This window comes from Phoenix dactylifera, chromosome 12 (genome assembly GCF_051530095.1).
Source record: "Phoenix dactylifera cultivar Ajwa chromosome 12, Ajwa_hap1_PhDact_Kaust_v1.1, whole genome shotgun sequence".
Classification (NCBI taxonomy): domain Eukaryota; kingdom Viridiplantae; phylum Streptophyta; class Magnoliopsida; order Arecales; family Arecaceae; genus Phoenix; species Phoenix dactylifera.
In genome coordinates, this window is record NC_143201.1 from 13,120,045 (window position 1) to 13,134,874 (window position 14,830).

At 37.0% G+C, this 14,830-nt stretch overlaps 1 protein-coding gene across 6 annotated transcripts; it reads left to right on the forward strand.

Annotated features, from left to right (window-relative positions):
* Window positions 1-632: 632 nt before the first annotated feature.
* On the forward strand, window positions 633-14,003 carry LOC103724069 (OVARIAN TUMOR DOMAIN-containing deubiquitinating enzyme 1-like). 6 transcript variants are annotated; one of them, XM_017846870.4, is made up of 9 exons: window positions 633-1,055; window positions 4,716-4,781; window positions 4,918-4,986; window positions 5,095-5,217; window positions 12,005-12,057; window positions 12,255-12,304; window positions 12,386-12,486; window positions 13,325-13,624; window positions 13,750-14,003. In XM_017846870.4, exons 1-8 carry the CDS (start codon window positions 858-860, stop codon window positions 13,604-13,606), a joined length of 942 nt encoding a protein of 313 aa, XP_017702359.1. In that variant the 5' UTR covers window positions 633-857; the 3' UTR covers window positions 13,607-13,624; window positions 13,750-14,003. The 6 variants fall into 6 exon arrangements, with proteins under 6 accessions (XP_017702359.1, XP_008813441.1, XP_008813442.1 ...); XM_008815219.5 differs by having other exon boundaries at window positions 647-1,055; window positions 4,903-4,986; XM_008815220.5 differs by having other exon boundaries at window positions 657-1,055; window positions 4,903-4,986; window positions 13,756-14,003.
* Window positions 14,004-14,830: the final 827 nt, after the last annotated feature.

The window sequence follows — 14,830 nt, forward strand, 5'->3', positions numbered from 1 at the left end:
TTTTTTTTATATTTTTTTCAATGTTCAATTTTCTGCATCAATTTTTTTAAAATTTGTATAACTTAAGAGATAATATTTTTTTAAATAAATGATGATCAAAAAAGTACTACCATTATTTTATATAATTATTAATTATTTAATAATAATACCATTATAAGAGTTATAATAATAATAAAATTTAAATACCAAACTAATTAAATACTGTATTTTGAATTAAATAAAGGTTGTTGTATTCATTATACTATTTAATGGCGGTTTTGGTGGAGATATATTATCACAAAGTAAAAATTTTTAGTAATACAAGAAGGACAGAAGTGCATATTGAGAAAAAATAGCATCGTTTATTGTTTTATTTGTTTCGATATTGGATGCAATATTTCATCTTTTTATCTTAGTTGTCAGGTTAAAAAAATTATTCATTATATACCCTCACTAAATTTATTAATTGATTTAATCAAGCAACATCTTGGTTGTATATTTATTAATTGAACCGATATGGCATTAGATTTTTTAATCCTGGTCGAGCACGGTCCGTGTAAGCTGATATTTGGAAGTCAAATCAGGTCCGGTGGAACAGAGAGTACGGCATTGGCCTTCACGGGTCTTGAAGCACGTAACGTTAACTCGGATCTGACACCTTTTCGTAGTGACCCCTTGTTGATTTCCCTCGGTAATCCCACTCTTCCTCGCTAAACACTCTCCTTCCTCCCCTCCAACCTTGCCCTTCTCCCCTTTCTCGTTGGTCTCCGAGACGTGCGGGCGAGCTGGCGATCGAGGCGGAGACGAGCGCGAGGAAGCGGAAGGCAGCCGACGGAGAAGGAGAAGAAGGCGGAGCTGCGGCGGCGGCGGCGGTTGTGATGGAGAAGCCTCTCTCCGAGAAGGAACCCGCTGTAGGGAAGTCCTTCGGTTCTTGCTCCAACCCTAACCCTAACCCTGGCTCCGTCGCTGCCATGGATGATTTCGACTGGGCCTGCTTCAGGGACGACGACATCATGCAGCAGCACTACGCCATCCGAGCCGAGGAGGCCGCCAAGGTGCCCTTCGTCGGAGATAAGGCAAGCGACCTCTTCCCTCTTCCAACCCCCATGATGCAATTTTCTGGTTCTCTCCTATATTTTTCGTTAATCTTTGTGTTCTTGGTCGGCATTGCTATCTAATTCCAGTCCCAGTAATTTAGTTCCAATCTCAAGATCGGTGCTATAACTGAGATTTTTCCCAATTTTGGTATTCCAAAGTGTCGTCAGGTGGATCTTGATGGAGATTGCTGCTTGCCTTTTTCCTTAAAATAGGCGTAGAAAAGTCAGATAACACTTTCTTGATCCGGTTCTCTAGTTTTACTGTCGTAATTTTGTTTAATTCTTGTCTTAGTTATCTGGTTATGTTCAACAGCGTGATGTGATGGCCAGGATTTCTGAAATATTATGGTACAAGTGTTAATAACTGGATTTTGAATTAGATTGTTGTTCGCATTTTCATGAAACAGGCGTAGAAAAGTCAAATGATAAGAGGAACAGCAAGAAAAGTGCAACTTTTGGTCTTTCTGTGTCTTTTACCATTTACATGGATTGTAGTGTTGCCGCACTTTAATCTTAACATGGTTGTATTGTTTAGTAATCTACTTACATTTCTGAGAATGACACTTACATGGTTGCCGCACTTATTGCTTATTTTTCTTTCATTGATATATGATGTAGAGAAATCAAATAAAAACAAAGAAGGAAGAGGGGGAAACGTTACCTACCCTCTCTAGTATAGTCTTCAAGATCCAATTTTCTACTCTTTTCTATGTTTCTTGAATCTTAATTTGTTCTATAACTCTGCTGTGTTTGTTCTGTTTGGTTGTCGTCTTAGGAATGTAATTGCATTCATGAAAATGGCATTGTGTCTGAGATTTCCTCCCAGTTTTGATATGCCCATAACAACTATCGACTGGACCTTGAACAAGATTGTTGCTTGCTTTTCTTGCCTATTTAGGCCGTCGAAGTCAAAATGAAAAGAAAGAAGTAATAGCCCACGAAAATTGAGTTGTCTAAACACTAATTTCTACGATTTACTCCCAGTTTTGATATGCCCATAACAACTATCAACTGGACCTTGAACAAGATTTTTGCTTGCTTTTCTTGCCTATTTAGGCTGTAGAAGTCAAAATGAAAAGAAAGAAGTAACAGCCCACAAAAATTGAGTTGTCTGAACACTAATTTCTACGATTCAGTTAGTTCTTTACTTCTTTCGAATCTTTTTCTCTAAATTTCTGTGTCATCAATTAGGTTTTGTAGCTTAACTGCCATTAGGTTTAACTTTTCAGTAAAGATATTATGGATGATAAATCCCAATTTCAGTATAGCCTGAGATAGTTGTGTTCCTTTTTGTGAAATGGGCTAGAGAAATCAACTGCTTCTTCGTCTTCTTGCCAAGTAGCATGTACAGACTATAATCATGGCACTCTTAAATGAATCAATGAACCTTCAAAGACTATGGTTACAGGCACACATGGATTGGCTTCAAATCTGGTCCTTAAAGCCTCTCTTAACTCATCATGAAATTAAGCTAGGAAATAGCAAACCTCTTTCTATTGAATCCCATAATATCACATGATGTAATATATCTTCTAGATATTTTGATTCACAGAGGCAAGGTCCGCCGTACCGGTACCGGTCGGCGTACCGGTGGCCGGCCGGACCGGTACGGTACCGGTCCGGTCCGGTACGTACCGGCCGGTATGCGGTGGTTTCAAAAACCACAGCGCGAGGCGCTGTGGTTCTTAAAAAAAAAAAAATCGTACCGGTGTGAACCGGCCGGTTCGCACCAGTACGAGGCCGGTACGGGCTCCGAACCGGCCGGTACGCACCCGTACCGGCCAGTTCGGCTAAAAAATCGGGAAACACCGATTTTTTAGTGGTTCTGGTACCGGTCTAGGACCGGACCGGTTTCGGCATTCCATGCACAGAGGTTTGAGAGAGATCAAAAGAGTTTTGGGTCATCAATTCTATCAGGTTTTGTACTCCCACTGCACTTGTTGAATTAAATTCTCTTTGTTTCTCGAGATTCTATTTCATGCAATGTTATCAGAACCAGTGCTGTTTCATTTATTCCAGAAAATGACACTGTGCCCTTAAATTCATATAGTTTGGCATGTCCAAAACAATTCTTATTCACATATTAAATAAAATTTCATATTTGTGCTGTATTCTTTTCATTTGATCATATTTCTGTATCATTTTGTCGAATTGTTTGTTGTTTGACTGATTGTGAGTGATTCTTCCATTGTATGCAACTACTTCACCTTGACTAGGATTTTCAAATAAAAACTTCTAGATTCTAGGTGGGGTATCAAGTACTAATTGGCAACTATTTTTTTTAAAGATTTATTGGATTTCATGGTAGCCACATATCTTCAATTTGATTGTTTTTTTTTTGCCTCTAGCAATTATTTATATCTTTGATATCACATTGCATTTGTTTTTGAAATATCTAATTACTCAGATTATAAAATATTTTTTTAATATATTTATTATGAGTAGCATGATTTTTCATAATTTCTTTCATCACCAGAAGGCAATAGATAAAGAATTCCACGGGTCAAAGATGCTAAACTGCAACAAGTGGGTTGTAATTCTGTACTTTTTCTGACTGAAACATGGAAATACAGAAAAAAATAAATAGGAAAAGAATAAATGGAAAGAAAAGGCAATCTTAGTTACAGAATTGGCCAAAGACAGACCCAAGTGTGTTACGTGTTACAATCCTGTGTTGACCTTGCTATGTAATAACTTTTCACTCTTGATTCTTGGTTAAGATTGACATTCTTTGATAGCTAGTGTATGCTAAGGAAGAAGGATGAATTGTAACTCCTAGAAAATATCCATTATATTGTAGGTAGGGGTTTGAAAATATAATTTTGGTAGGTTATAGTCAACTCTCGGATAATTTTTTCATCTTTGCTAAAATCTTTGATTCAGGTGGCATGTAAACATGCTTGGCATAACCTTTTTATTGCTGTAGTTTATGTGCAAACAATTTAAAGTGGCCGTTTGAAGGTTTAATTCAATCTTTCAGATAGCATAAAGTTGCTTTTAGGATTTTTCCAATAAACTAATGCACTTTTAGTCATGCAAGTAGTTTCACTAGTTCTAGTTGTGTTGTCAATCATATCAGGATAAGTCTTACCAATGACCCTTTCTGCAAGCTGGTCAAGAGGAAAACTGCACTAGTTTCATCATGACTAATTTAATTACTTGTCAGTTTATGTTTCTTTCATGTATATCCTGAATGAAAACAGTACCCTCTTTCTACACCTTTACGATATAACACCTACCATATCACCTCTCACATTCCTTTATGACTGTTCATGGCCGGATAAAGCTGCCTCTAGTTAGATGATATGAAGCTTTTTGTTTCTGATTATAGTTGTAATTGCTGTATGACTCTAAATTTTGAATACAGATTACTAGTGCAGGCTTCAGTAAATATTAGCAGATTTTATGATGTTATTCATCTTTCTTAGGTAAGTTCTATGGTTAATACATCATTATGGAGAATGTTTGATGGCCATATCAGTTGCTGATGTTTAAAGCCGAATTTGCTGTAAAGAGACTATAACTTTGATTTACAGATCATATGTAACTTTCTATATCTATGTATATATTGATTTTTTTTTTCTTACATAACAAAAATCATGTACGATTACCATTTTTTTCAATGTGTTGATAATGCAGGAGCCACTCTCTTCTTTAGCAGCTGAATTTCAGTCAGGCAACCCCATCCTTCAAGAGAAAATCAAGGTTCACGCAAGTGACGCAAATGAGTGCTGCTACTTTATTTCTCATCCTTCTTGATAGTATTTAAACATTATCTTCTGGATTGGATTTTATTTATGTTATAAGTATTTTATTTAACATGCAGCTGCTTGGTGAACAGTATGGTGCATTGAGGCGAACAAGGGGTGATGGAAACTGTTTTTACCGAAGCTTTATGTTCTCCTACCTGGTAATATAATAATATATGATTCAAAGTTCTCTGCATGTTTCAACAGTTATCTGTTAAAGTTGCTCTGGTTACAAGTCAGTAAGAGATATTTGTGAATAATGAAATTAGGAGCATATTTTGGAGTCGCAAGACAAAGCTGAGGTTGATCGTATTCTTGGGAATATTGAACAATGCAAGAAGACACTTCAGGGTCTTGGATATGTTGAGTTTACCTTTGAGGACTTCTTTTCAGTAAGTTCATCTTTCAAATTTTTCTCTTTGCATCTAATTCTTTTCCAGATATCTTTCGTGTTTTTGTTGATTATGGTTTTTAATTCTGAAAAAATGTTTTACTATCTGATAAAGGTAATGTTGATCCTCCTCAAATTCTGATATACCATAGATCATAAGCTGGAAAACAAATATATGTTCATCATACAAGGCCTCTCTATGTTAGAAACTGGTCGTACTATTCTCTGATCTGTACTTCATTTTGGCCCAGATGTGGCAAGTTAATGTCTTCTAGATCAATGTGAGCAGTTGTTTTGTATTACCATTGTTTTCCTTTATAAGGTCTGAATCCCATTGCACACCCAACAGTGAAATCTGAAGTTTTAGATAGCAAATGAGTGTTTTGCTGAAGACAGCAGGTGCAGGGATGAAAATAAGTGATATCCTCTTTTTCCTTAAAAACGAACTTTGTAAAACCAGCAAATGTCACAATCAACCAAACAGTTTTTCCTTTGACATGGGAGGTAGCCTTTATATGGCATTCCTCCTTGATTGGTTTATAATGTTTCCATTGCTATTCTCAAAGATATCATATGGTTTATAAGTCAACCATTGGAAAAGTCACCATGACTACCACTTTGGTAGGTGATTTAACCTTCCAAAGACCTGCGTGAGTACTCGGCACTTCTAGCATAGAACTACATAGGTGACCTGGTGCATCATAAATGAGCAAAATAAGTGATATATTTTGTGTCACCAAATTGTGGATGCTGTCGATCAAATATTTCTCTGTCAAATCCTATACAAATATTAGCCATTTGGCTGTTATAACAAGGTTTAGTTTTTGTTAATTTTGTGTATATATGATCATTTGGGTAGTCCTTGTTCCTCTTTTGTTGCCTTCCATTTTTTTTTCTGGAATAATTTTAGTCACGTCTAAAAAAATGGCTTCTGGAATTAGTCAGAAAAAAATTGGTCTCTTTGTGTGCATACGTGGTGTTTTCTCCACCTCATAACATTCCAATTGTACATTAAAAGTACTGCTACAGATCTCCTTAAAACCTAGGAATATAGCCAATTCAGACTCCAGGCATATCCCATCTAATTAACATATGAAGTGCTTGGGTCTCTCTTGTCCAACCCCACTTTGTCCTCTTTCTCTTCCTCCAGATCTGCTTCCTTGCACCCCATCATTCCTATTATGTGCAAATAGTGACTCCTATTCCCAACAAATAGTGATGCTTGTGACAAAAGCCATTCTCTCAGACCTCCATTTCAGGTCATGCTTGGCATGGCCCTAGCCTTTGTATATATTTTTTTGGTCCAAGCTGATCTTAAGCTTTTGTAGACCCATCTGCTGGGCCCAACTTGGGGAGGCGAGCTTAAGCCTATTCCTAATTTAGCCTAGTGATGCTAATCTTTGGGGTACATGAAAATGTATATACCATCCTAATATGCACTTGTCACACACACCAAGATTCTTCTTGACACTCCATTGCTTAATGTTCAGTTATACCTAAGTTCCCCTTCAATGATCTAGGTATGACAAGTATACTTTTGCATTATATTATCTTCGTACTTTTTACCTCCTAGGAAAGAATATTGTGAACTTAGAGACACAACGAGACATTAGTTAACTTGTCATCTCAAAATCAACCCTTGTTAGGTAATATTTAAGATATGCAACTCTTTGAAATCTTTAGGTCTATCTTGCAATGATATAGTATAAAAGCAGTGACCATTTGTCCTTTCACGGGTGCTCAGATTTGGAAGAAACTATCTATTTTTGAGTTGAACCATCAGTTATGGGAGCTTTAACCTTACTTGAAAGCACATTATTCCATGACTTCCTTTTCAGCTAGCAAGGGTAGCTATTTTTGACCTGACTAGATTGAACTTGGGCTGGATTTAGGTCTTGCAGATTTTAATATAATTCAAGCTTAAGTTGGGTTGCCTAACTAGACTTGTACATGTTTTGATTTTGGGACAGTTGCATGACCCATTTTTTGTAATTATACTTAAACATTTGTTTAAAACAAACCCCTCACCATCAAAGCAAACCATTATAACTTTTTAATTGCTCGTGTATACATAGTAGAAATTTGTCATGTAGGAGAACACACTAAAGTATGGCGTAACCATTTAAGATTTTGGAAATACGTCTGTTTTTTCTTCTTCCCTCAAGAAACCCTACCTAGAACAACAATAAGTTCTCTTTCTACCTTATTCACCCCATTTCTTGTTATCATCTCTACCTCCCTGTTCTTTCTTTTACAAGTTTTCTTGTTAGCTTGAATTATTCCATTGTTATGTCCTTTGTTTGCTCTTGTTTTAATTCATAAGGACCAGGGTAGCCTTATCCTGCCAAACAGCTTGTAAGAAACAGGCAAAATTAAGGAGTAGTTATGACGGTCAAACTTGCTGATGACAGGCATTACTATTCCAAGGGAGAGCGTCATAACCTATTCCCGGCAAAAAGGCATTATTTATCCCTGATTCCTTTGTCTTTATGGATACCCTTTGCCAAAAGTTATTCCAGATGTTGCAACAAAATAAAATAGGAATAATTGGTGGTGTAACTATTCTAGTAGGTATAACTTCTCCAATTTTTCTTATTCTTTAACCAAATGTGGCCTAGATGATTAATGCAAGGAATGGAATGGAGTTCTCGGCCTAGATGATTAACTTCAAGGAGTGGAAATGTGTTGGGCTAAATCAGGTTCAGGCTGAGTCAATTAAAATTAGTAAAGTTTGTAAGCTGATCTGCACCTGACCCACACCAGGACATGACTACTTGAATCATACTTTTTCACAAGTCAACTCCTAGGACCTGACCATATTCAATAGGCCTGTAGCTTATTTTGCATGACTCATGCAAACCTAACTCATCCTTATCAATACTGAGCTGACTTGTCCAATTAACAGGTGTTCATTGATCATTAACCGAAGGTTTTAGTTGATCATCAAAAAAGTGTCCATGCATGTTAATTTTACATGGTAATAGTCAATCAACTGTATAGACTACCGTTCTAGCCATTTCTATGCAATATTTTTCTTACACATTTAATATCATCTAATAAACAAATTTCTGTGGTTGGCTCCATGAATTCACTTTTTACATGTGTGAGGCTCTTTCAATAATAGATATTGACGTGGTTGTAGGAGCACATTGCATTTATGAGTAGTCTATCCAAGCAGGTGAAATATCATTATAGGATCATCCTATACATTTATTACTTGGCCGGTTGTCAATGTAGGCCGCGAGGAGCATCCATCTACTTTAAATCATCTAGTCACATTTCTCCTATTAAGTGTTTTGAGATTCTTGTTTCCAGAGTTCGTCGCAAGGAAAGTTTCTTGATTTTACAGGTAGTGCATTGATAATATTAATAAATTGTCACACTCGTAAATATCAAAGGCAAGGAATGGAATTAAAGACCATGGAAACAAGGGGCAAGCACTTTCTCCATGTCTCTTTTCTGCCTGTCTTCTTTGCAAATATGAACTTAAATGTCTGATAGCACAAAATCACTCCTTTTTTTACTATTACTATCTTTAAAAAGGAATTAATGGGTTTTGATAAATGACATATACCATATACTTGTTTTGACAAAGGATCTTAAATTAAATCGCCAGAGGAAAACAATGCAATTATTTTTTAAATTGCCCCAGCTTTTAACTTTGACATCAAACTACCAATTCCAGCTTTGAGTCCCAGTAGATTAATTTTGATAACAAATTTCCAGTCATGCTTAATAATTCAAAATAAATTCAACATCAACAATTCTACGTATTTCTTCCAAAGCCTTCTATTATTTAGTAGTGGAGGTGGAGGAGTGCTACATTTTAGTAGTGAGGGAGGTCCCGTGGAGGCCTGTGAAGTCAAGACCATAAGAGATACAGTCTGGTATGGTTCAGTATTGATGTCTATCGGAACTCAGTATCTCATCAACTTTTCTAGTCTGATTTGTCTGTGGAGTTAATCCAATGTTGGCTTCTGGCAACTCACCAACAAAAATATTTAGTAGACAAGGAACTAGTCTTCAAATAAAGACTCATTGTTAATCCAAATGCTAACTTAAAGCGCCACTCTTTCTATTCAAGAAGTTTTAACTGAGTACGTGGCATTGCTGTTTTCCGAATGGCAATTCTCAAAAATCAGCCAACCCCGAATTGTTAGGAAAAGGCTGAATGGTTATGGTAATTGTCAAAAATCACTTTTTATTTATAAAAAAGTGTTGTTTATGTATGTGTTGTTTGGTAATCATATATTTTAGGATTACTTTTTATGGAAAAGCTTACCATACTCAAAAGATAAGGAGCAAGATCACAAAAGCAGAAGCCAGAAGCTAGTTTTTCTAGCTTCTCCCAAAGGGCACCGTTTCACTTCTTCGTGATATTACCAAATACTTTTTCTTTTAGAAAGTATTTTTCCTTTATTTTTTATTTGTTTAAAATTTAGGACTCATGAAAAGGACTTTTTTAAGCGACATCAAACATGCCCTAACCTAATTAAGTGGAAATTCTAATGTGACTCAAGTCTGTCAGAAAATATAGAAAGAATTATGTCTGATAACAAGCCCCTTATTGCACCTAATTGATTGGAGAAAAAATCCTTGGTGTTGGGGCTGTCAAACAAGTGAGTTCTTTCTGAGTAGCTCGTTGTCAGCTCAAAATTAGCTCCATTGGGCACACTTGACTAGCAAATAAGCCTACCTTAAGCTAAGATCCTGAGCTTGAAATATAGATAATCTGAGAACAAGCTCTGCCTCGCTTATATTTAGCTCAATTAAGCTTGATAACAATGTACAACTATATATAACTTTATAAGTATATTACATAATATATATTATGTAATATGAATATAATAAGGAAAAAACATGCTTCCTGATTTCATTGCTACACTAGCTTGTCCTAGACCCTTTTCTTAGCTTCCTTCTCTCATCTTGTTTTCAACTTCATTCAAGCCTAATCGAGCCAGCTTGAGTGCAAATGATCCCAGATTGAGCTCAACCAAGCCAGCTCCTGGCAAGCTTGGTGAAGCTCAAGCCAGCCACCACATTGATGTTCAAGCTGGCTTGAGCTGGCCTGAGCTCAGCTTATATACACCGCTAGTTGGAGTAACCGGCATCTAGCTGAGTTTTCTCTTTTCCTCTTATGAGTTTGGAGGCCTAATTAAGGCATCGGCCACCTCATTTATTCCTTTTATAATTCCTTCTTGGACTCCTCAAACATGATTGGTGATTTAGTAGCCTCTGTTTACTTGCATAAGATCCACCAATTGTAGGTCTCCCTTGCTGTGACAAGATCTGATGCCTGATATTTTTGGTCTATTTTGTGGAACCCCTCTTTCTTTTGAGCCCAGCAGAATCCACTCTTTGATCCTTGTTTCTTGGATGGTTTCCATGAGATCTCTAATTATTTTCAGTATCTACTCTTTTGTAGTAATCAATGGTTCCATCCATGAGACAAGTCTTTGAGGCAACTTTAATCGCTTGCAGGATTTATAGGTGTTCCACATAACCGTTTTATTTGTTTCCAAAGAGATATCCAAACATATCATCATCCTTAAATATTTGTAGAACATTAGGTTAGGGTATTTCTGACTTTAAATTGTAGTAAGCATGATATCTCTTCAAAAATTGTGTTCTTCATACCATGTTTATTGTATAATTTTCTCAGTATATTCTCAAAATTCATCACCAGCATTGATAGACAACAAAAGAATAGAAAAGCTAAGAAGGAAAAAATGAAGAGGGAGGCATCACTTTCAAGGTTGATAAAAGGATCGATCTATAGACAGCACCCCCCCCCTTCTTTATTTAGATTGGTGCTCTGAACAGTTCCCACTAATCTATTACTATAGAAAAAGGGATACTTATTGTCTAGTCCAGCCATTCATCTTCACCACCAAATATTTGCCAAGATTTAGTAAAGTGACATGGAATATCAATAAATGGTACTTGAAAGGGATTGAGCATACAAAGATAATTAACTCTCAGACTGAAGATAATGCCCCATGTTTATCAAATCATTATAGTGATCTTAATGCCTAAGTAGTTTCCTTCATTCTATAATTTAAAAACATGAAGAAAACAATTGAACAACATTATAGTTCCTATGTTTATAATGCTTATTTAGCATATATCACTTATTTTTTACTCAATTTATTATCTCATTATCATCCATTGTGGTTAGTCAGCTTTAAGATTATAACACTTGGTGCTTGCAATTGTGAACAAACGATAGATGGGAGCCCCCAAAAACACTAACTAATTTGCACCAGTTTTAGCATCTTCAAGATTAAGTTTCTTAATATCTCCAAGATTTACAAGTGAGCTCCATTTTTGTGGGCTAATCGAGCGGCATTGGTAATCTCAGAGAATATATTTTCTAGTTAAAATGGAAATGCATGCAAAATTTGTTATAAGTCAATTGTCCTTATTAGATAATTTAACTATAAATTACTGAATCTCTTTTGAGCGTGTATCGAAACGAACAAGATTGAGAATTAAAATGATCCATGCACCTCTGTCATCAGGAAGTCACACTGTTCCAAGTTGCTCTGGTGCTAAAACTTCTTCTAGATAGTTCATTTCTTTTGGAATTACCAAATGTTTTCTTGGTTCCTTGCAACCAACTTAACCATCTGCTTTTTTTTTTTTTTAAGAATCTCACATGAACGTAAGAACTTGTAAATTCTGTCTTGATTTTTTGAACACTGCTCTTCCCCACTCCATGTGTGTGTGCGTACATCTGCATGGATGTATGTATTTCTTTATAACTGATCGTTCCACGTGTGAGTCAGGTATTCATTGAGCAGCTGGAAAGTGTTGTGCAAGGAAATCAAACTTCAATAAGGTAGATGGCCTTCACTGATTATCCTCATTTGTTTGTTGTACCTTTTGTTAATATATCAAGAGTTCTGATCATATCTTAAACTTAAGAAAGGTTGGGGGGGGGGGGAGTTATTGTGTGGATGCAAAACTCATTCCCTGCTATAATTCCAGCAAATGCTTTGCTTATCCAGAGAAATATGTGCTTATTTTTATTTTCAGCCATGAAGAGCTCTTGCAAAGGAGCCGTGATCAGACGATTTCGGATTATGGTGGGAAACATCATTCGCATCATTAAATTGCTCTTCTTATGCCACCATTGCTTTTGTCTTCTAACTTAAATTGCTGGTCAGTTGTAATGTTCTTCAGATTCGTCACTTCTGGTGAGATACGCAAACGAGCCGAGTTTTTTGAACCATTCATTGCAGGCTTAACAAATTCAACTGTCGATCAGGTTCGTCAGGATTCCCAGTCTAGTTTTAGGCTGTCCATCCATTAATCTTATCTTTGCTAAAGTATATTTTCTTGTTGGTGATTATTGTCTTTGACTAAAGATAACCTGAAAGTTCATGGCAAGTTATTTGAATCCATACTTGCATATAATCATAAAGTTAGGAGACCTCGCCATGGGAGGAGGCTACTTAATTTCGAACGGGTACATGGCAGTCTCATTGCTTCTTAGGGAAAATGCATCATTTGAACATTCTTTGGGGGGCAATCAAAGTGTGCATGGGTTGATTCTCAATGCTAGTATGCCAGATATTCTTGAGGTTGATCGGTCCCCTCCCAGGATGACAGAACCCAGATTTATTACCTTAACAGTTGTTCACTTGGAACAGCAGTTATCTGGTCTCAGTTATTTCCCCTCATGTTCAGGCATATGGTCGTGAATAAACAAATCTTGCCTTGATCCTATGTTGTGTCATGGAAGTGGAGAAATCAAAGAGTTATCACCGACGGGCCTGCCTTTTGGCCCTCAACCTGATGGACATTGCAAAATGAGAAGTTTTAAGGTGGGGAAGGGTTTGTTGTCTAGACATAGAAATTATGCAGTCATTCAGATGGTATTTAGACTTGAATCCACCAAATTCAATGTCTTGAAGTAGTGCTTGGCAGGGGCATCTTACACTCAATTTGGTCTCTAGCTTACAACCAATTAGTATCTTTTCTCTACTTGCTATGCTGGAAGACATTTGATAGAAAACCATGTCCACTGATAGCTAAAATTGAGCAAGTAAAATTTCTTCCTTCATGGTGTACTAATATGGCTCACTCTGTTGTGTGAGTTGCAGTTCTGCAAGGCTTCAGTGGAGCCAATGGGAGAGGAAAGCGACCATGTGCACATCACTGCCCTATCTGATGCATTAGGGGTACCAATACGTGTGATGTACCTTGATAGGAGCTCGTGTGACTCGGGCACTCTGAGCATAAACCATCATGATTTTGTTCCTGGTTCCAATTCACCTCATGAAGGCGCTGCCCAGAGTAGTGAAGCCAACACGGGTCATCCAGTGACTCCTTTTGTGACCCTGCTATACCGGCCTGGCCATTATGACATTCTCTACCCAAAGTGACGTGCTGCCTAATGCTTGGTATGTTTTATATTTGCATGTTTCCAGCATGTCTGCATCTCTCTCTCTCTCACTCTCACACACACACAAAGATTCAGCATGCCTGCATTTGTTAATGCTTATACCTACAATCATCACATTCTCAGTTGCAGGCTGCCGAAGGTCAAATGGAGAGAGGTCATGGATATTCTGGGGCAGTGCCATGAAGTTTAGGGCCTTTTGTTTTGGAAGGGGCATTTGGTCCAATTCTGAACGGTTCTTATTTTGTTTTTCACGATCCCAATCCCCTCACAGGTGATACATTTTGTCAACAAAACACAATCTTTTTTTTCTGAGAATGTCAAAAAAAACACCACTATCAGATGCAATTGGAGATTCTTTGAAGCGAGTGTTCAATGATGATTGATACCTGGCATACATGGTTGGGCAAAAATGTGTCCTCTTCTACTTGTGTTGAACTGTAGAATTGCCAATCATTTTCTAGGGTATATTGCGATGGTTTTTTGCTCAGGTGATACATTTTGTCAACAAAACACAATCTTTTTTTTTTCTGAGAATGTCAAAAAAAAAACACCACTATCAGATGCAATTGGAGATTCTTTGAAGCGAGTGTTCAATGATGACTGATACCTGGCATACATTGTTGGGCAAAAATGTGTCCCTCTTCTACTTGTGTTGAACTGTAGAATTGCCAATCATTTTCTAGGTGGTATACTGCGATGGCTTTTTGCTCTTTTATTCTTGTTTGTCTCGTAGAAGCCCAAGGCTAATATATTACCCCTTAAGCCACGCTTACATTGCTGACCAATTACTAGCGCTGGAGTAGCATACACCGTCAACGACCATGCAGTATTTATTTCTTTGTTTGCTTGTTTGTCATGTTTCTTTATTCATCCCTATGCCGCTAAATTCTGTCCACAAGAGTTTATGCCGTTCGGTTCTACTTGCATTTGCAATTACTGCCATTACTCGCTCTCTTAGTTTTTTTTTTTCTTTTTTTTTTTTAGGTGCAACAGTGGCTTTCACCGTGTAAATGCGGCCAACAAAATCAGAAATCTGAATTGATCCGAGATTAAAATGTAAAGGAGATCATTTGGGCTTATAAGTGAGAATCTATATTTCTCCTGACAGCCAGCAGTATGCAACAGTTTCGTGGCAGAGGGATCTACGCGGTTCCTACCGCCGATTACTTTCGCATCTCGTCTTAAATGATTCATCATTTATTCT